Source organism: Cotesia glomerata, linkage group LG2, assembly GCF_020080835.1.
Source record: "Cotesia glomerata isolate CgM1 linkage group LG2, MPM_Cglom_v2.3, whole genome shotgun sequence".
Lineage (NCBI taxonomy): Eukaryota > Metazoa > Arthropoda > Insecta > Hymenoptera > Braconidae > Cotesia > Cotesia glomerata.
This window is the reverse complement of record NC_058159.1, coordinates 19,530,761-19,554,579: the sequence shown is the minus strand read 5'-3', so window position 1 is coordinate 19,554,579 and position 23,819 is coordinate 19,530,761. Positions and strand designations below refer to the sequence as shown.

Sequence of the window (23,819 nt, the reverse complement as noted above, 5' to 3'; positions counted from 1 at the left end):
AAAACATATTTATATTATAATTTACTTTTTATTGTAAATTCTGCAGTATCAGATAAGTCTTTGCTTTATTTGGCTTACAAGCTTGAGTTAGGATTGGTTAAAAAGCTTGGACTAGATTTAACAACTAAGCTTGGTTCAGTATTATCATTCTAGATTTCAGCCAAAGCTGGACCAAGACTGGTTTACTAGCCTGGGCAGAGTTTTACAATGTTGGGCCGAGCCCAGCCTCGTCATAATCTCCTCTCTGGAAATTCAAAATTCCAATCTTATTCAAACAAGATTCAGTTCAATCATCTATTTCGTCTATTAAAATTGTATTAAAAATATAAAGATATATTATATTTATATTTAATGCTTTGGTTTGTATTTAAAATAGACTATATACTTAAATTAATTACCTCTGAATTACTGGTAGCAATACTCGAAAGTCCTGGTGACATAGTACCACCACTTAGGTCAGGGCTAGCTGAGACACCAGATACCTGAGAAAGGAATGACGATGTATGAGGGTAAGATGCAAGATTGGGATGCTGTAGCTTCAGTTGATGATGCGTTGGTCCCGATGGAGCACTTTGAACTGTCATTGGTCCTTGAGACATTCCTATGTTGTCCGATGTAATACTGGTGACATTTCCACCCTCAGAACCTCTACCAGAATCTACAATCTTCTGTGCGGAGTCGTTATCAGTAGACCAAAATGAGTCATGAAGATATTGTCGTACTTGATTTTTCTGCTTTTGTACCACATGGTAACGAGTTGGATTTTCTAATAGTGTACGCACCTGTAACAAGTTACAATGTATGAAAAAAAATGAAAATAAATAATATACTATAAAAATAAAATAAACTTTCAATTAAAATAAATGAAATTCAACTTGATTAAATTTGTTTAATGAATGTCATAAATTTTATTTCATTTGCAGCGAAATTACTAACTATTAATAGATAATTGTTAAGCAATAAGTCAGGAAGGGGGGGGGGGGCAAAACGGGGTAGGGCGGACAAAATGGGATACCCTAAAAATTTAAAAATAAAATTATTTGTCTGCAACTTATTGTTATTCACATGATTTAAAATAAATTTGAACTCTATCTTGCACTTGAAAAAAATTTCATGAGATCTGAAGTACTAATAATTTTCCATCAAAAGAATCATTGTTGAATAACTTTTCATTAACTTAGTAAGAACTTATATAATAACTAGCAGACCCAGCAAACGTTGTTTTGCCGTATATATTATTTTATTTATTAGTTTTTAAGTATATTTCTAATGTATTTCATCTCAAATTTATGATAAAGAACAACAAATTGATAGCAAATAGGAAGTAACGAATAGAAAATTTGATTCTACTGACCACTTTCCCCTCTCCTCCGAGATGATAACAGAGCACAGGGGAGAGGGGAAGTGAGGTATACCGAGAACTCCGCTGTCCATCTTACAGCAACAAAAACTTAAGGTAAAGTACCCAGTACTTGAACACATAAAAATGGGACCAGTACTTGAACATACTTTTCGAATTGTTATAATACAAAATCCGCAAATTTATTATGAGTACACAGTAAAAAATTTTTCGTCAAATTTAACATAAAAATTTGTGTTGATGACTTTTTTTACACAATCTGTGTTGAATCAACACTCTATTGTGTTGAATCAACATACTAAAATGTTAAATTCTATACACTAAAATGTTAAATTCTACACAAACATTTTTACACTTTACACAATGACGAAAAATTTTTTACTGTGTAATACGCACATATTATAATTATTAAATGGCGATGAAATAAAAAATAGTCCACAAGAAATTGAGTCCTTATTTCCCACTAAGAATTAAAGTATTAATAAGACAAGGACATATACATCATGGATAATTATTAAATGATACAGTAATCGATTTCTGTAAGTTTTTTCAATTATAAATCAAAACAATTATATTTTTATTAACTTAAAAGTTAACATGTCGAGAATCGCCGATAGATGCTATTTTTTTTTATGAAAAAGGTACTAAATCGTAAACCGAACAATCAATAAAAAAAACGGTATATCATCATTTTAAGTAAAAAAAATTGTACCATCTAATGAAATAGTCTTTTCTAAATAACATATATTTTTTGCAAAGACATAAACTATAATTTTTAGAATTATTCTGAAGTACATAGTGACACTACTGATAAGCGTAGAAAAAGTAAGTTTTACTTTCCAATTAAATGGCTTTTTTAATTACAGTGGTGTCCAACCTTACTAAAAATCGAAGAATGATTTTTCATCTTTTTAAAGAATAAAAGTCTTAGATTTACTTAACAATGGAATTATTTCATTTTTAATTTCCCGCTAAGAAAATCGAAGATTTTCAAAAATCGGGAAGTTATTGTTTTCACCCGGTTTTGCAAAAATCGAGTTTTCATCAGATCTCGACGTTTTAAGGTCATAGGAAGCTTCCCTGACTACTCCTGCAAGGTTGTCACTATGCCTGTGTGTGTGTGTGTGTGTGTGTGTGTGTGTGTGTGTGTGTGTGTGTGTGTGTGTGCGTGTAAGTATGTGAATCGCTTATAACTTTAGAACGGCTAAACCGATCGGAACCTACCAAACGGCGTTCTAAAGAGTTCCCTTAAACTTAGATTTCCTGTGAATTTGAACCGATTCGGACCGATAGATTTTGAGAAATTTTGAAAAATCTTGAAAAAACTAAGAGAAAAATTTTTTTTTCAAGTAGTTTTTTTGGAATAACTTTTAAACGGCTTTATCGATCAACTCCAAAAACTAATCCTGAAAGAAAATTTCCCGTTTGTAAAATATAGCTCTTATAGACTCCAAATTTGGTGAAAAACTTCTACAGATTTCAATAAATTCTACTTCCGACTGGGATTGCGGGGCTGGGTGTTAGAATTTCAAATTTCCATTTTCAAACTGTAACTTTTACAAACTCGAAATTAGGTCGGAATCTTTCATTTATCATGAGGAGATCATCTCAAAACGGATTCTAAAAAATTCTACTTCCGATAGGAATTGCGGGGGTGGATATTAAAATCTAAAATTTTCATTTCCAAACTGTAACTACTGCAAATTCTAAATTTGGTAGGAATCTTCGTGTACGATGTCAAAATCAGCTGAAAATGGATTTTCTCGAATTCTAACCCCAAAAGGGATCGTAGGGGCGTCAACAATGAAAATTTCTCATTTCCAATCGATAGTTTTTATAGACTCGAAGTTTTGTTGGAATCTTTTATTCATAATGTAGAAATCATCTCGAATAGGATCTTACGAAGTTCCTCCCCCACATAGGAGTGCGGGAGTGATAATTATCAAAAAATTCATATTCTTCAAATACAGTTCCTACAAATATAAAATTTGATAGAATCTCAAGAGAAACAGACAAATACTGGGATGGCCTCCAAGGTCAACGGATTTAAATATTTTTCTTACTTAATAGTAATAACGCGAAAATGTAACAGATTAAAAGCATTGCATTTTATAAACACATGAGATATAGAAAAGAAATTTGAGATACAGAAAATATGAAAAAAAAATAAATAAAAATGAAACTTAAAATTTAATTTATTTCCTTTTCAATTCGCCCAGCGAAGCGGGCGGGAACCGCTAGTAATATATATAACTCAATTCATTGATTAAAAAAAATTTCAATAATAAATTTAAAAGTATTTAGAACTAATTTTGTTCAAAAAATTATTTTGTAAAGTAAAAAGTTTCTCGCATATTTATCAAACAATTTTGAAGATTATAAGATTTTATTTATTAATGTCCAAATTTTATGTGACTGCTCAGCCCGAGTCAAAATTCGAGTCCCGTTTTGACCGTAAAATGTGCCAACTCTTTAAAAGCTAATATGCCGCTGAAAATCGAGTCTGTTTTGACCGTACAAGACAGTATCGGAGAATAAATACGGTTAAAACAGGCGTACGCACGTCTGTTTTGACCGTAAAAATTTCCAGGAGTATAATATTATCATTATTAATATTATTACTATATTTGTCATCTTGTTGATTATTATTATTTCTCTTGCCATCTTGTAGTTCTTAGGCGCGAAAATTCAAATTAATAAAAAACATGAAAAGTTGACATTTAAAAATTAAAAATGAAATAATAATAATAATAATAATCTCAGAAAAGGGTTTTTTTTCAAAAATTTGAATTTTGGAAAAAAAATATCATTCTTTTCTAAATTCAGCTTAGTTCACATATTTTCACTGCAAATTCACGTTTTTTAAAAGTAATTAATTTTTTGATATTTTTTCATAGTTTTTTTTTAATCCAACAATTGACGTTTTTCATGTTTTTTTTATTCTAAAATTCAAATTTTTCAAAAAATTAAAAAAAAATTTTTCTATTTTAGATTTACTCTGATAAAAAAAAATATTTTACAAGTAGAAAAAAAAATTTTTTTAAATTATCAATTTTTCGATATTTTGCTAAAACTTTTTTTTTAACCCAAAATTTGAAATTCTTCATAATTTGTTTTTGAAAACATTTTTGAAAAAAATTTTTCTATTTTAGATTTACTCTAAAAAAAAAAAAAATTAGGAAAACGGTTGACCCTGAAGGCCATCCCTGCAACTTCTCGCTAATTCCATACTTAAGCGCTTAAAATTGCACCAATGACGTTTTTGAGCTCTTCGAGCTCAAAAATACAATTTATGGGTTATTTTGAGCTCTCCGAGCTCAAAGAGATTGCTTTTCTATGCTTTAAAGCTCTTCGAGCTCAAAAGTCTGATAGAGATTTGATAAGACACTATTTTTTGAATTTTTAAACCGCAATAACTTTTGAATGAATAAACCGATTTTCACGCGGTTGGCAGCATTCGACGCAGTTTTTTAAGCCTCACAAAGAATCTTAAATTTTAAATTGATCGCGCTAGGAATTTTGGAGTTATTCCGAAAAAACACTTTTTTCGGTTTTCTTTCGTTCACGATATCTCTCGAACGAATCAACCGATTTCGACCGGACTGGTGGCGATCGACGTGGTTTTTTGACGTTAAGAGCTGATTAGTTTTTGGAATTGAACCTTTAAGCCGTTTAAAAGTAATTCCAAAAAAACCACATTTGAAAAAAATTTTTTTTTCAGTTTTTTTAAGATTTCTCAAAATCTATTGATCTGAATCGTTCCAAATAGTTTTCAAAATCTAAGTTTGGTCAAGCCATTTCGAATGGCACCAACCGCGATGAAATCGGTCAAGCCGTTCAAAAGTTATAAGCGGTTCACATACTTTCACACACACACACACACACACACACACACACACACACACACACACACACACACACACACACACACACACACACACACACACACACACACACACACACACACACACATACATACACACACACACACACACACACACAGACTCGGGGCAGAAGAGATACTGCTACCGGGCGCGTCTCCCCGAGCGGATGGGAGAACGCTCGCTGTCCTTGGATGACACTTAATCTCTTAGTTGATGAGGTACAGCGGGTAGGAGCCAAGCAAAATAACCAAACAAAATAAGCTCCCGTGGACAAAACTCCCCTTTAATGGGTTGGTCACACTAACTGACCTAGCAAGACGATTGGTTCCTGCTGTAACTCACTGAGAGTGTCCGGAACCTGTATCGTAGTTTCCGACGATGCAGGCCACGGCTGATGTGAGCTTGCTCTGCCGAGGTGAAAGTTGCAGCAGTGGATCAGGAGCCAGCCACTTCGAGCCTTGATCAGGAAGTACGCAGTGAGTGTTAGAGATCGGAATCTTCACCGCTCCGAGCGAGTCTAGTCCGTCCGTGTATTCCGGGACTGGCTAAGTGTCGGCTAGACCTCAGGGAACTGGGGTAGGAGTACTATCTCCGAGGGTACACCCGTTCCTAGTTATGGCAACCCGCTCCACTCCGTACGATGCGCTGGTAAATCAAAAAAGTATGAGTAAGTTACAGGAAAAAAACATGAATTGCAAGAGTTTGTCCAAACTAAGGTCAATATCCACAAGGAGATAAAGACCAAGACAACCGGTGTAGTCAATGCTCTTGGAAGATTCAAGAAACTGGACGAAGAATGGCGCTCATCATTACACCGCACCCCTTGTGCTACATCGGAGAGAAACAGTCAAGTGGTTGTTGAAGAAGCGATGGACACTGGAGCCGAAGGTGACGGAGAATCAGTCGCTGAAGAAGAAAGTGAAACTATCACAACGGCAGAGACTGAATCCTTTGACCAAGACGGCCGTATCCTGAGGAAGTTGAAAAGAAAAATTCGTTCTCCCGAAGGCGGAGCTTTTCATACTCCCAAGAAGCTGAAAGACGTTGGACCTGGTCATCCCATCAAGAAGCAGGAAGTGGTTAAGGATCTTCCACAAAACTCTTGTGAACAGAACAAGAAGCCAGGCTGGGAAAAGGTGCAGTCCAGAAAGGACAAGAAGAAGGAGCGCAAGAAACTGCCCCCAGAAAAACCTCTGGTGCCTCCACCGAAGCCGAACCAGAAGCCAAGAAGAACAGCAACGAGACCGGAGGTACTTATTATCCGTCCAGCGAACAAAGATAAGTATTCTGAAATACTTACACGGATCAAGGCGGACGTTCGCCCAGATCAGGTCCGCAACACAGTCGAGAAGATACGCAGGACCGCGACAGGGAACATTCTCATCACGCTGTCGAAAGGCAGTAGTGATAGAGGTAAAGACCTGCAGAAGACTATCGCGGGAATACTTAAGGAGGACGCAAATGTCATTAGTACAGGACCTGAAGAAGACCTGGAAATTCGCGATATTGACGATACTACAACTAAAGATGACATTCTAATAGCTTTACAAGAGGCAGCTGGAAACGATTGTGGTATAACAGTAGAGGCCATTAAAATTCGTAAGGTCTTACGTAGCAGAACACAAATTGCGTCGGTGACTCTGGCAGCAACGGTAGCACAGAAAGTGGTAGGAGAACACGGTAAGATTAGGATCGGCTGGACCAATTGTCGTATTAGAACAGTACTAAGACCAGTCCGATGTTATAAATGCTGGCATTTTGGACACCGTGCGGTTCAGTGCACAAGTAAAGTCGACCGCTCCAAACTTTGCATTAAATGCGGAGAAGAGGGACACAAAATCGCCGAATGTAATAAGCCTGCTAAATGCGCACTGTGTGCGGATCAATCCGGTACAGAGAATAACGCCCATCATGCCGGCACAAGCAGATGCCCAGTATACCAAGAGGCACTCAAGAAGATAACTGATAAACGAAAATGAGAATACTGCAGCTAAACATCAACCACTGTGAAGCGGCACATGATTTGCTCATGCAGACAGTACGTGAACAGAAGCTTGACCTTGTGCTTATATCGGAACCGTATAAACACCTCGGCGGCCAACCATGGGAAACTGACTGCACCAAAAAAGCTGTCATATGGTCCTGTCGCAAGCTCCCCTTCCAGAGTGTCGTTAACAATGGCAGCGCCGGCTTTGTAGCAGCATCGGTAGATGGCATCCGCTTTACAGCTGCTACGCACCACCTAGCCTCACTATTGTTGAATTCATGGACTTTCTGGATCGACTGACGGAGGACGCGAAGCAGTACTACCCAGTGGCAATAGCTGGAGACTTCAACGCCTGGGCAGTGGAATGGGGCAGCAAACACACCAACGCTCGAGGTAAAGAACTACTGGAAGCTTTTTCTACGTTAGATGTAGTATTGTTAAACAGCGGCGATGCGCCGACGTACACTAAAGGAGACGCAAGTTCTATTGTGGATCTTACTTTTGTCAGCAGCAGCCTCATCAGAGGAAACTACGACTGGAAGGTGATGGAGATCTACACGGCCAGCGATCACAATGCGATTCTCTGGGAAGTATCAAAGGACCAGAATCCTAGAAGACCGGCTAAGAAACTTGACATCGTTGGGTGGAAGGTGAAATCCTTTGACCCAGGTGCTCTAGTAGCTGCCCTAAATAGTGAACCGCTTACTACTGGATCTGCAGAAGAAATGACCAAGGACTTGATGAAGAGAGTGACCCAGGCTTGCGACACCTGCATGCCCCGTAAACGAGGCATGAACCAAAGACCTTCGGTGCACTGGTGGAACGAACACATCAGCTTCCTACGGAAAGAGTGTCTCAAGAAAAGAAGAATATCTCAGCGTGGTTATCGGCGGCCTGACTCAGCGGAACTAGTCGCAGAATACAAGAAAGCTCGTCGACATTTAAACAAAGCCATCAAGGATAGCAAGAAGAACTGCTGGAAAGAGCTAATCAACGAGGTGGACAAAGACTTGTGGGGTAGACCTTACAAGGTAGTCATGGCACACCTGAAATATCAGCCAATGCCGTCTCCTACGTGTCCTCAACTCTTACAGAAGATCGTGACTGCGCTGTTTCCACGACAGCGCGTTTTCAACTATCTGTTGACACAGGACGAACTGAATGATATTCCACCTGTCACGAAAGAAGAACTGATGGAAGCTTGTAACCGCGTCGGGAATAATAAAGTACCGGGATTGGACGGAATCCCTAATATTGCCTTGAAAACATCTATTGAAGCAGCGCCAGCGTTATTCCTCGACGTCTACAACATCTGCTTGAAGGAAGGGATTTTTCCTCGGAAGTGGAAACAACAACGGCTGGTACTACTTCCTAAAGGGAAAAAGCCACCGGAAGAACCGTCATCTTATCGTCCACTCTGCATGCTGGATACAGCCGGTAAGATACTAGAACGTATAATCCACCAAAGGATAGAAGCAGTTATCGATCCACTCTTGGCAGACAATCAGTACGGATTTCGGAAAGGACGATCAACCCTGGACGCGATCAACCTGGTTGTTGGTATAGCCAAAGACGCAATCGCCGGTACCAGATGGAAGGGGGGAACGAAGAAATATTGCCTGGTGGCAACTTTAGACATAAAAAATGCCTTTAACTCCGCCAACTGGGATTGCATCATGCAAGCCCTTCAAGAGATGAACGTATCAGGATACCTACGAAGGATAGTCGCTAGCTACTTCACAGATAGAGTCCTGAGATATGACACGAAGAATGGTCCAAAGGAGTATGATGTTACTGGAGGTGTACCGCAGGGTTCTGTTCTCGGTCCACTTCTCTGGAATGTCATGTACAACGGATTGCTGAGACTGAAACTACCAAGAAACGTCAAACTGGTAGAGTACGCGGACGACGTAGCCGTAGTAATAGTCGCCAAGCATCTTGATGAGATAAAACATATGTTCACTATCACCTTTGAGCGAATTAACCAGTGGATGGACACAGTAAATTTACAACTGGCTAAACAGAAGACCGAAGCTGTACTTATCACTAGCAGAAAAGTGGTGGAAACGATCAATCTAAACGTCGGAGACCAAGAAATCACATCCCAACCATTCATTCGATATCTGGGAGTGATGCTCGATGCCCGACTTAACTTTAAACAACAAGTTGAACACGTGACCACCAAAGCATCAGCAGTAGTAGCCAACCTAGTACGATTGATGCCCAACATCGGTGGCCCGAAGCAGACAAGGAGGTCATTGCTATCATCAGTAGTTACATCGGTCCTCACATATGGTATATCCATTTGGGCCGACGCACTTGAGATCCAAGAATCATGGAGGAAAGCATGTCCAGTTTACCGACTGAGCGCGCTAAGAGTAGCCAGCGCCTTTCGAACAATATCAGAGGAAGCAGTGTGTGTCATTTCCGGAATTTTGCCGCTCAGAGTCCTAGCTGAGGAAAGACGTAACCTTTACCAACGAAAGAGGACAACCGCACAAAGTGCCGAGGAACTCAGAGCTAAAGAACGGCAGAACAGCATCGCGCGATGGCAATCGCAGTGGGACGCCGCGACAACAGGGAGATGGACACACCGTCTCATACCAAGGATTGACGTTTGGCTTAACCGGAATCACGGCGAGGCCAACTACTATCTGACCCAGATGTTGTCAGGACACGGCTGTTTCCGGGAGTACCTTTATCGCTTTAAGCACGATAATTCCCCAGAGTGTCCGTCTTGCCCAAGAGTTGCTGAAAATGCGGAGCACGTTTTCTTTGAGTGCCCTCGTTTTAACCCACAGCGGGATGAGTTAGAGAAGATCCTGAACAAGAAAATCACACCAGAGTCAATAGTAGAAGAAATGCTGTCATCCGAAGCTGCCTGGAACGCCACAAGCACGTTTACCACCGAAGTGCTTACAGAGCTGCGTTCCATTGAAAGAAAAAGGGCAAATGACAGAAACTAGAAGGAAGGAAAAATAACACCTTAGCCACCAGAAGGAATAGCAGTAGCTAGATCCTCCCCTCACGAAGTAATGCCTGACGGCGGTTTCCATGAGGGATTAGAGGAAAGAAGAAAAGGGGTTTAGGGTTTAGTGGGTAGGGGCGTTAGCGTCGAGTTTTAGTATGACGCTGCGTCGAGTCGCCACATATCCAGGCCGAACAGCTATGCCTGGAATCCGTAAGAAGGATTCCCCCCCCTAAGATAAAAAAAAAAAAAAAACACACACACACACACACACACACACACACACACACACACACACACACACACATACATACATACATACATACAGAGACCGTGACAACCTCGCGGAGATAGTCAGGGAAGCTTCCTGTGACCTTCAAACGTCGAGATCTGATGAAAACTCGGTTTTTGCAAAACGGGGTGAAAACAATAACTTCCCGATTTTTGAAAATCTTCGATTTTCGTAGCGGGAAGTTAAAAAAAATATCTATTAAATAGAAAATAATCTAATCATGTTGATTTTACACCCCGTGAAAATAAGCAATTACCGAATCTTACAATTGAAATTAGAAGTATAAGATAAATAATTGAGAATGGGAAACTAAATTTCAATTTTGAATGTCTATAAATAATAATAATAAAAAATAAAAATAATAATATAATTATTATTATTCATTCAATTAATTTCCCCGTAAAGTTCTTTTCAGATTCCACCCAGAACTTAGTCATTTCACGACGCATCATTTAAAAAGTTTATGAGACTACTGAGATTCGCTTTTTACCAATCGGACGTGTAGAGATGCGGGTAGCGCGTAAGTCTTGGCGAGCGATAGGTTCCGAGTTCGGTTCTCGATTAGGGCAAAGCGATTTTTATTTATTTCTTTATTTACGAAGCGTATTAGGTTTAATTATCATAAGTAATCCTTTCCTCCTATCGCCTTACTCCTTAATCTGTACAAACTGGACAATAAATAACCCCTGTTCATAAAAAAAACTCTCCCAAATTTAGGAAATCATTCATTTTTGTTTTTTTTTTATTACAAAATTAATTTATATATTTTTTTGTGCTCATAAACGATTTTGATAGTAGTAATTGTAATAATTGTTAGTTACAAATTTTTATGTTAATGACAGTTATTATTAATTACTACTTCTTATTTTTTATAACAATAATAATTATTATTCATAATAATAATTATTATTATTGCAGTGATTAAAACAAAAAAAAATAAATAAATGGGATTTCAGTTGGATTTGAACCCGTACCCCTAAGTATTTTAAAATTTAATTTATTATTTATTATTATTATTATTTCAAGCCTGGTTTGACTGTAATCGTGGTACAATGGGACAAAACTCCACTAGTTACGGTGAAACCAGGCTCAGTTTAAATGAGCTATCAATACAGCGCCAAGTCTGTTTTGACCGTAAAATTGAGATGGGAAAAAATTACGGTTAAAACGGAACTCGAATTTCGACTCGAGAGGAACGACAGTTCGACGGTACTTTAGTAAAACCTCGTATCTCTCATTTAAAATACATAGAAGATACGAGGTTTTACTAAAGTACTGTCGAGTTTCCAAGTTGATCAAAATTTTGAAACCGGATGGAATTTTAATTGAAGAAGACAAAAGTTTGGAAAATCCAAAAGTGCACGACTCATAATGCTCATTTAATTATGAAATATAAAAAAAAAAAAAAACTTAAGTCGTTCAAAATTAATTGCCAAAAAAACAGCTGTAGTAGGAAGGTATTGCACAAGCGCCCCTGGTGGAATAAAATGTACATAATATCTATAGATATAGATATATCACTATCCATGTTAATTTTACATGGATACGAGCTGACCCGGCAAACGTTGTTTTGCCATATAAATAATTTCCTAGTAATTTCTAGTGTAGACAAAAAATAGCTTACTTATTGTAAGTATGTATGTATGTTAGAATGTGTATATTGTATGTATGTAAGAATGTGGTATATGCGTGAAATAAGCATGGAGCGCTGTGAACGATGAGGAAATATAAAAATAACAAAAGGCAAACATTATTTTTAAGTTATTATAATTTATTCCTTAAAATTATATATCATTAATTAAACAATTACGACAGTAACACTATTAAACAATATCAATCTCTTAATGCTATAGCGTGAACAATATTTTTTGTTAGTCCATCCTTAGCTAAAACAAACTGGATGGTATACCCACTCGAAAGCATGCCACGTATAATTGTCCGTGTGAAAAACATGGTGTTCTCAAATCTAATCCACAAACAGACATCGTTTGACCTTGGGATTTGTTGATAGTCATTGCAAATGCCAATCTAATCGGAAACTGAATACGTTTGAATTGAATCGGCACATCTGTAGGTATAATAGGAATCCATGGTATGAGTATATTTTCACCTCTGAACTTGCCATTTAAAATCCTGGCTTCGATCACGTTTTTCATTAATTTTTGAATGACTAATCGCGTACCGTTGCACAGCCGGGGCGGGTTCAAATTACGAAGCAAGATAATTGGAGATCCAACCTTTAATTGTAAATTATGCGGTGGCATGCCTGGCAAATCCAGTGAGTTCAAAAACTCTGTGGGAAAATTTACTGCTTCGCTGTCGTCGCAAACTGTATCAATAGATTTATATGATACCAAGTTCCCTGGCAACAACATTTGTATCTTCAGATTTAAATTGTCAACGTCTACATTTTTTGCCGCTAAAATCGCTCTTTCTGCAAGCCACTCATGATTTATGTACTGTGTGTGTACATCGGAAAATATTTGTTCAATGAGAGTATCTTGCGAATCAGCGATTGTGCAGAAATCGGTCGGTAATTTTACGTATCCAGTTTCATCTATAGCAACTTTTCCATCACCGATATCTAAGAGTTGTTTTGAAAATGTTTCAGCGGATAGATCTTGAAGCATTTGAACGCGCATATTTATTTTTAGCTGTAATTTTTCAACATTACGCCACAATGAAGATGATTTTAAGCAAGCGTTCATCTCATCAGCGTATGTTGAACGTGGAATGACTGGAAGTGTTTGTCTGAAATCACCTGAAAGGACCAACAGAGTTCCGCCAAATAGTTTGTCACTGTTTTTAATATCTTTCAATGTCCTGTTCAACGCCTCAAGTGAATGTTTGTGTGCCATAGTACATTCATCCCAAATAATAATTTTACACCGTTTTAGCACAGTGGCCATGGACGATTGTTTCTTAATGTTGCATACTGCGTCAGGGTTATACTGAATATTTGGTGGCAGCTTAAATACTGAATGAGCTGTTCTACCTCCATCCAATAAAGTTGCTGCAATGCCCGATGATGCAACGGCCAATGCGATTCCATTATTTGATCGTATTTCAGCAAGAATTAGCGAAATAACGAATGTTTTGCCAGTTCCACCCGGTGCATCCAAAAATAAGAACCCACCTTGTCCAGCTGAAACTGCGAGCATAATGCGATCATAAATGGTTCTTTGTTCCTCATTCATTAGTGGGACATTGTTGATGCGATATATCATCAGTCATTGAATCTTTGTGATTTTCCCATAATATCTGTGCTCGGGCTGGGAAACATGTAGTCAAAACTATAGCGAATAGTAGACGAATTTGTATTGCTGTACAGTTCAATGCAGCTTCAGCAAGCATGCATTCCCACTGGTTGTCGTCTTCCAGCAAGCCGAGTGCAAGGCATGCATCTTTATACGTTGGATATTGTTGCCCATTCACTTTACGTATATCTTGAAATGATAATGGGCCAGTAACATTAACCAACAACAGTCGAAGATAAAAGCACTTCGTGTGTCTTGGATTGACTGTAAATAATCGCCCCAAGGCGTTTGATTTAAATAAATTGAGACATGCAGCAACTGGTGAGCCTTGCTTGCGGGGCATCCATGTTTTTGTTTGAGTCCATGTGAAATAGCGTGGTATTTGTGAATAGAGTAATATTCGTGCAAAGGCACCAAAATCATCCGCACGATTACACAATTCAAAAAATGCAGTGAGTGTAGTTTTAGGTGGATTTATTGCACGATCAATCGCTGTCTCGTTCGTGAAAAATACACGCTGACCGTTTTCAAGATGGATGGCTAACTGAACAACTGCTGGATCCCGTTCATGAATTGGAAAACCAAAGATACGCCAAGCAGCTTCATTGGAGCTGATGTACCGACCAATTTGGTAGAGCGTTATTTCATCGTTTTTATTCACTGGAGGAGCATTCACATTAGTATTTTCCACTCTAAACACAGCCATATCACTGCCTTTATGGACATACTTGCAAATGTATTTGATGCTCTTCACAGAACTGCAGAACTCAACATTAATATGAGCATTATATGTCTTGCTCAGCAGAGGCGAATATGGCACCACCCAACGATTGTCAATATCAATGTCTGTGTTGATGATATTTTTAATAAATGATTGTCCGCCATTTTCAGGATTTCTTCGACGATATATTGGGTATCCGTCGACATTTGTGACCGTATCATTGGTAAAATCTTTAGGGAAATTTTTAGTACATTTTCCATCAGCCATACAAGGCGATGAACTATTAAGAGTACCACATGGACCATGAATCATGTTTGTTGTAACAATATCAAACAGCAGTTGGTCAGTGGATGGATCTGGAATTTCCGCAGAAATGATACTATCGATTTCTTCAGGACGGATTTTGTCGATGAACCAAACCAAAATGTGTACATGAGGTAATCCTCGCTTTTGCCACTCAACCGAATACATCCAGCAACGTGTGGGACCAAATACATGTGATTTAGTAATGAAACTTATTAAAGACTTCAACTTTTGTCTGAACACACGTGCTGTAATGTCATGGCGATGTATTGCATTTTGGCCAGGCAGTAGCAAAGATGTAATCTCTGGCCATTTTGGATTACATGTGAACGTGATAAATAAACATGGTCGTCCATATTCGCGCACGAAAGTCAGAGCATCCTGTATATATTCTTGCATATGACGTGGACTGCCTACGTACGATGATGGTAAAATGACATGGTTACCAATTTCGGCGACGTCGGCGTTGTTGTTGATAGCGTCTCGCAAATGAATGTACTCTTCCACGCGCAGCTTTTGTTGATTATATCGTAAGTATCGTAGTCGTTCGCTCTCAATCTTCGCGTACATGTCGACTATGAATTGTTGACAAAGCTCACGACATCGTAAAATGACGTTGTCCAGGCCACGTCTAATAATTAATCGGTACGCATAATAATCCTTTGAGCTAACGTTCTTGTTTGTTTCAGCTCCTGTAATATTTGTTCATAAAAATTAATTTAAATTTATTACGTTTAATAATTTAATTGTTTTGTTAAATGATTAATGATCAAATTAATAATCAATGAAGTACCTGATACGGGATCTCGTTGTTTTATGTTTATGCAATATCCGTCTTGTCCCTTCCAGAATATTAGCGGATATTGGAGAGCGTCATATGAACGATGTAACGATGTAAAATACACTCAAAATTGATAATTTAATTATTATTGATAAAATAGGAATGATTAAAAGTTAATATGAGAGTTACACTGAGATAGCAAAATAATAATTGTCAACGTTACTACTACACTTGATGCATAAACAATAATGATGGCCGACAACTGTGTAGGGAGTGAGAAAGAAAGGAGACCGGCTTCGTTCTCATCCCTACTCCGTGCTGTTTACTGGGTCAGAAGTGACACCTGTAGACATCTGGCGGGGATAACTAATTAAATGACGATTGATCAGTTTTCGACCGGAGAGGAAAAATGATTAAATTACTAAAATGGCTATTAAAAAATAAGGGTTGATCGTAGAAGAGTGAAAATTGAGGATTGTATGTATTTTTGTATGTTGTATCATAAAAAAATAGAAATTAAAAATTTTGTCTAAAAAATAAAAAAAAAAATTTAGGGGTGGACTACCCCTAACATTTAGGGGGATGAAAAATAGATGTTGGCCGATTCTCATAGATACCGGATAAGCACAAAAAATTTCATCAAAATCGGTCAAGCCGTTTTGGAGGAGTATGGCAACGAAAACTGTGACACGAGAATTTTATATATTAGAAGATTAGATATATTTTATTTAGTGAATTTGTTCTGCTTGCACTGTCATATGATATGAAGATTACTTATGAACAAAAATCATCTTTACAGATTTTTTATACTTATATTATGTCATTTATAATAGGTTGGCAATAGCCTAATCGGCTCGGTACCTGCATTTCGAAAGAGTGGGACCAGGGTTCGATTCCGGCGCGCACCAATATTTTTCAATGATTATAAACTAAGAATATGTGCGTTTCATTGCCAGCCTCTGTACCGGTCGGGTTTTCTGTGGTTTTCCCATATAGTTATGGAGGTAAAATGTCATTATAGAAGTACCTCCATACTATTTAAGACCGTAATGCAAATGCAGGTACTTATTATAACGCGTAAGTCGGCCACAGTCGCAGCACATGTGTGTCGGGCATGAAAGAAAAAATCCCGACATGCAGGGGGGTGGGGACGAAAAAGTGGTTGAGAGTTATAATGACGGGGTTGAGAGACTATATTGCGGAGAAAAAAAGTGGAGAGACAATAATTCCCCACCCTCCCTTGTAAAAGGGAGGATAAAACACTCTACAGTGATACAAGTAAAACCATCCTCAATTATAACCTCAATTATGTCATTTATATATTAAAAACGTTAATTTATTTTGTGAATTGAATTATTATCATGTATTTCAGCTATAGAGTGATAAAATGTGTCTACAGAAATTGCTAATATTGCTTTTTATATTAACTAAATATTTGTTGACAGTTAACAAATATTCATTAACCATTAATAAATATTTATTAACAATTTGTAAATTGTACTTAATAAATTACTTATTGACTGTTCATAAATATTTATTAAATCCTATGATGTTAAAAAATCATTTATTAACAGTTGATAAAGCTTATCAAATATAAACAAATTTTTCTATCCGTTTCAGTTTTTTAACTTCATTTATTTATATGATCTATGTACAGTCAGCAATGCCAAAAAAGCGCAAAGGGGCCAATTTGAGTTGTCGAACGAGCCGTTCCAGAGCCAAGTAAGATTTAAGAGCACGAAGATCAAGCGAACAAATTCAAGAAGACAATGCAAATTTGCGTGCGAGAATGTCGCAGTTACGTGAACAACGATCACAAGAGGCACGAGATGAACGAAATCAACAAAGACAACTAGAACGAAGACAAAATCGCGGATTCATAGTCGACAGACGTAGAAGAATTGACCAACAACGTCAACAAGTTCATCGAGCATTTCTGTCAGATTCATTTCTTCGACTAGCATTCCAGTACGAGCCTGATGTTGAATATTATGCTCATTCCAAAGTGGTTATTGGTACTTTGGAGAAGGAATGCCCGCATTGTCATGCACTTAAATTTAAAAATGAGCCACTTGGGATGTGTTGCTCATCAGGAAAAGTACAACTAACCGAAATTGAAACACCACCTGAGCCATTTTCACATTCAGAATTCGGTGAAAGTTAGATTTTTATTACAATTGGGAAATTTTTTTTTGTGTTTACTTATAAGAGCTCTAACTTCGCCAGAATTTTTTTTTCACTATTTGTAACAATATGTATATTCGATATAATGAAGAAACATAAAATTTTTCGCTTTCGTGAAACTATCTAATTTTTACATGTATATTTAATGTAATCAAAGATAAAATAAATGATTAATATAATAATTAAATAATTCACTCAGTTCTATTCATGTGTGTTTTGTATTGTACAGTGAACAATGCCAACAAAACGCAAAGGGGCCAATTTGAGCCGTGATACAAATAAATCTAGAAGCATTCGAAATAGAAGAGCCCAAAAAACCGAAGAACAAGTTCAGGAAGAAAATATTGGAGCGCGTGTGAGAATGGTGCAATTGCGTCAAGAACAATCAGACGATACACGAGCTGAACGCAATGAAGTCATGAGATTAGAACAACGACAATCACACCGTTTTACTGTCAATAGACGCAGAGCGAATAAATGTTAAGACGTTGTCGATGAGTGATCGAGAGTGATCAATGAGTGATCAAGTTTGTTTGTATTAGCTAAAGACGGGCTAACAAAAAATATTGTTCACGCTGCAGCATTAAGAGATTAATATTATGGAATTAATTAATTATATAAATAATTATTACTTTTAATAAATTGAAACAATTAATGTTTGGTGTTTTGTTATTTTTAAACAACATTCCCTCATCGTTCACAGCGCTCCAAGCCTTTTTCACTCATATTCCACATCCTTACACACTTCCAATAAGTTAGTAATTTTTTTTCTACACTAGAAATTCTCTAGAAATTATTCACATGGCAAAACAACGTTTGCTGGGTCAGCTAGTATATATATATATATATATATTAGGGTATGTCATTTTTAGGCGATATTTTTTTTTTTACTGCTATACCAGAAAATCTGGTAGTATATAGAAATCCGAACAAAAACAGTTTCACTGTAAAAAAGTCGCGCCAAGTCCACGTTCATAAGACTATTAAAAAAAAAAATTTTTTTTTTTCTTTACAAAAAGATACAAAATAAAAAAATTAAAAAATCCGAGTAACCGATATGATTGTTTATGATTTTCGGAAATTAAAAAAAATTTTATTGTAAATTTAAAAATTAAAAAAAAAATTTTAGAACGTATTTAGTGTGCGCGGTTACAAAATATTTCACTTTTAATGAAATTCGTAAAATCTATTTACTAGGACTTTAAAAAAATTGAAATACACAATGACGCACACCAAGTACGTTCTAAAATTTTTTTAATTTTTAAATTTACAATAAAATTTTTAATTTTCGAAAATCATAAACAATCATATCGGTTACTCGGATTTTTAATTTTTATTTTGTATCTTTTGTAAAGAAAAAAAAAAATTTTTCCTAATAGTCTTATGAACGGGATCTGGCGCGACTTTTGCAGTGAAACTGTTTTTGTTCGGATTTTAGTATTTTTTGTAATTATAATGAAAATTTACAATTGATAACAACTTAAATCTCGTGTTGACTGCATTTTTTACTGCAAACTATCCCCTTGAAGCTACAGTTTATGTAGATGTAATTCTAGTGCACCCTGGCGGCCATAGATGCAAGCTATGAATCACTTTTTTTTACTGTAGTTGCGTGTCTATAGGAAGGATTGCTACACATTTTTATTTTATCTAGTCTGTGGCGCTGATATTCCCCATCGAAAAAAAGTCAGGATCGAAATTTCTGGGCTTACTATAGTTTGTGCTGATAAAATTTAATAATTTTAAGTGAATTAAGTGGTATAATTGATTATAATTAATTAATATCAGTAAAATAAAGTATAAATTAATTTTATAATATATCATTTTGGAAAAAGGAGAACCATATAATTAAATAAAATTTTGCAACCTCGAAATACCGTTCTGCTTACAGTAAACACAGTCGGTAGTCTGGCGCTCCGTTTACAACGGATTTGAACGGAACTTGGCGCCAGATTCTACCGAATCTGAGGATTAAAAAATTATGCCGCTGAACTAAAGGTTTTAAGTCCGATAGCGGCTTAGCTCATCAAAAAATTCGATTTCCTATTTAAATAACACAGGAAAATTTTTTTTTTTGTTTTAAGTGGGCTTTTCGTTATTAAAAAAATTTTTTCGAAAAACCTTCTTATGGCTTTTGTAGGAAATTAAATTCTCTACAAAAATATCGCTTTGGACAAAGACTGTAGAACGACTATTTTCGAAGTTATAGCCCGTTAAACGGTAACATTTAAAAAAATACACATTAAATTCCATTTAATTTTCAATTTATTACTCTTACATTAATAATTTAATTTTATTGTACATTTTTGAGCATTAAAATTTTTAATTAAAGTATTGACTCGTTTCAATATGATAATCTAAGTCAAATTATTATTAATTAATCGTTATTATTACAAAAAATTTCATTTTTTCATTTAACCAAAAATGGTAAAATTAACGTCTGCTTGTTAGCATTTGGAAATTTTTTCCTGTGCATAGCTACAACTTGCAATAAGTACTGTTTCTGCTCTTCATCAGCAGTTAAGCTTTAATTGTAGGCTTCTATCAATTGGACCGCCCGTTCCGCAATATTATCAACAACGTGTAAAATTTTTATTAAAATTTTGAGGCACGTATTGTAACTTTTGTCAGATATCCACTGATCGAGATGTAAATTTAAAAAATCAGTTGGGAGTTCCAACCTTTTAGAAATAATCATCAACTCTTCTGATGCAAAGTCATACAATTCATTGTTTAGTAAGGAATTAATATTAACATTTTTTACTTTAATTCGTTTAAAGTTTTTAATTTGACTTTTTTTTCTGAATTGATTCAATTAATTTTAACTTAATTTTTGTAGAGAATTTCATTTCCTACAAAAGCCATAAGAAGGTTTTTCGAAAAAATTTTTTTAATAACGAAAAGCCCACTTAAAACAAAAAAAAAATTTTCCTGTGTTATTCAAATGGGAAATCGAATTTTTTGATGAGCTAAGCCGCTATCGGACTTAAAACCTTTAGTTCAGCGGCATAATTTTTTAATTTCTATATACTACCAGATTTTCTGGTATAGCAGTAAAAAAAAAAATATCGCCTAAAAATGACATACCCTAATATATATATATATATATATATATATATATATATATATATATATATATATATATATAAACTAGCTGACCCAGCAAACGTTGTTTTGCCATGTGAATAATTTCTAGAGAATTTCTAGTGTAGAAAAAAAATTACTAACTTATTGGAAGTGTGTAAGGATGTGGAATATGAGTGAAAAAGGCTTGGAGCGCTGTGAACGATGAGGGAATGTTGTTTAAAAATAACAAAACACCAAACATTAATTGTTTCAATTTATTAAAAGTAATAATTATTTATATAATTAATTAATTCCATAATATTAATCTCTTAATGCTGCAGCGTGAACAATATTTTTTGTTAGCCCGTCTTTAGCTAATACAAACAAACTTGATCACTCATTGATCACTCTCGATCACTCATCGACAACATCTTAACATTTATTCGCTCTGCGTCTATTGACAGTAAAACGGTGTGATTGTCGTTGTTCCTAATCTCATGACTTCATTGCGTTCAGCTCGTGTATCGTCTGATTGTTCTTGACGCAATTGCACCATTCTCACACGCGCTCCAATATTTTCTTCCTGAACTTGTTCTTCGGTTTTGGGCTCTTCTATTTCGAATGCTTCTAGATTTATTTGTATCACGGCTCAAATTGGCCCTTTGCGTTTTGTTGGCATTGTTCACTGTACAATACAAAACACACATGAATAGAACTGAGTGAATTATTTGGTATTATATTAATCATTTATTTTATCTTTGATTACATTAAATATACATGTAAAAATTAGATAGTTTCACGAAAGCGAAAAATTTTATGTTTCTTCATTATATCGAATATACATATTGTTACAAATAGTGAAAAAAAAATTCTGGCGAAGTTAGAGCTCTTATAAGTAAACACAAAAAAAAATTTCCCAATTGTAATAAAAATCTAACTTTCACCGAATTCTGACTGTGAAAATGGCTCAGGTGGTGTTTCAATTTCGGTTAGTTGTACTTTTCCTGATGAGCAACACATCCCAAGTGGCTCATTTTTAAATTTAAAGTGCATGACAATGCGGGCATTCCTTCTCCAAAGTACCAATAACCACTTTGGAATGAGCATAATATTCAACATCGAGCTCGTACTGGAATGCTAGTCGAAGAAATGAATCTGACAGAAATGCTCGATGAACTTGTTGACGTTGTTGGTCAATTCTTCTACGTCTGTCGACTATGAATCCGCGATTTTGTCTTCGTTCTAGTTGTCTTTGTTGATTTCGTTCATCTCGTGCCTCTTGTGATCGTTGTTCACGTAACTGCGACATTCTCGCACGCAAATTTGCATTGTCTTCTTGAATTTGTTCGCTTGATCTTCGTGCTCTTAAATCTTGCGGCTCTGGAACGGCTCGTTCGACAACTCAAATTGGCCCCTTTGCGCTTTTTTGGCATTGCTGACTGTACATAGATCATATAAATAAATGAAGTTAAAAAACTGAAACGGATAGAAAAATTTGTTTATATTTGATAAGCTTTATCAACTGTTAATAAATGATTTTTTAACATCATAGGATTTAATAAATATTTATGAACAGTCAATAAGTAATTTATTAAGTACAATTTACAAATTGTTAATAAATATTTATTAATGGTTAATGAATATTTGTTAACTGTCAACAAATATTTAGTTAATATAAAAAAAAGCTTAATATTAGCAATTTCTGTAGACACATTTTATCACTCTATAGCTGAAATACATGATAATAATTCAATTCACAAAATAAATTAACGTTTTTAATATATAAATGACATAATTGAGGTTATAATTGAGGATGGTTTTACTTGTATCACTGTAGAGTGTTTTATCCTCCCTTTACAAAGGGAGGGTGAGGGAGTATTGTCTCTCCACTTTTTCTCCGCAATATAGTCTCTCAACCCCGTCATTATAACTCTCAACCACTTTTTTCGTCCCCACCCCCTGCATGTCGGGATTTTTCTTTCATGCCCGACACACATGTTAACTACGACTGTGGCCGACTTACGCGTTATAATAAGTACCTGCATTTGCATTACGGTCTTAAATAGTATGGAGGTACTTCTATAATGACATTTTACCTCCATAACTATTGGAAAACCACAGAAAACCCGACCGGTACAGAGGCTGGCAATGAAACGCACATATTCTTAGTTTATAATCATTGAAAAATATTGGTGCGCGCCGGAATCGAACCCTGGTCCCACTCTTTCGAAATGCAGGTACCGAGCCGATTAGGCTATTGCCAACCTATTATAAATGACATAATATAAGTATAAAAAATCTGTAAAGATGATTTTTGTTCATAAGTAATCTTCATATCATATGACAGTGCAAGCAGAACAAATTCACTAAATAAAATATATCTAATCTTCTAATATATAAAATTCTCGTGTCACAGTTTTCGTTGCCATACTCCTCCAAAACGGCTTGACCGATTTTGATGAAATTTTTTGTGCTTATCCGGTATCTATGAGAATCGGCCAACATCTATTTTTCATCCCCCTAAATGTTAGGGGTAGTCCACCCCTAAATTTTTTTTTTTTATTTTTTAGACAAAATTTTTAATTTCTATTTTTTTATGATACAACATACAAAAATACATACAATCCTCAATTTTCACTCTTCTACGATCAGCCCTTATTTTTAATAATAGCCATTTTAGTACCATTTAATCATTTTTTTTCCTCTCAAGGTCGGAGCTTGATCAAATCGAATCATTTAATTAGTTATCCCCGCCAGATGTCTACAGGTGTCGCTTCTGAGCCAGTAAATGGCACAGGTAGGGATGAGAGCGAAGCCGGTCTCCTTTGCTTTCTCACTACCTACACGGTTGTCGACCCATCATTATTGTTTATGCATCAGGAGGTGTAGTGGTAACGTTGACAGTTATTATTTTCTGGTATCTCAGTGTAACTCTCCTCTACATACTTTTAATCATTCCTATTTTTTATCAATAATAAACTAAAATTATCAATTTTGAGTGTATTTTACATCGTTA

The 23,819-nt window shown here is 36.0% G+C and overlaps 1 protein-coding gene across 5 annotated transcripts in view; it reads right to left on the bottom strand.

Annotated features, from left to right (window-relative positions):
- The window catches only part of LOC123259302 (transcription factor EC), a 435,681-nt gene that overhangs the window by 248,679 nt on the left and 163,183 nt on the right, over window positions 1-23,819 (bottom strand). For all 5 annotated transcript variants that reach the window (XM_044719664.1, XM_044719665.1, XM_044719667.1 and 2 more), the window contains one exon: window positions 399-782. In XM_044719664.1, coding sequence (XP_044575599.1) covers window positions 399-782 — 384 coding nt within the window. The remainder of the gene's footprint in view (window positions 1-398; window positions 783-23,819) is intronic.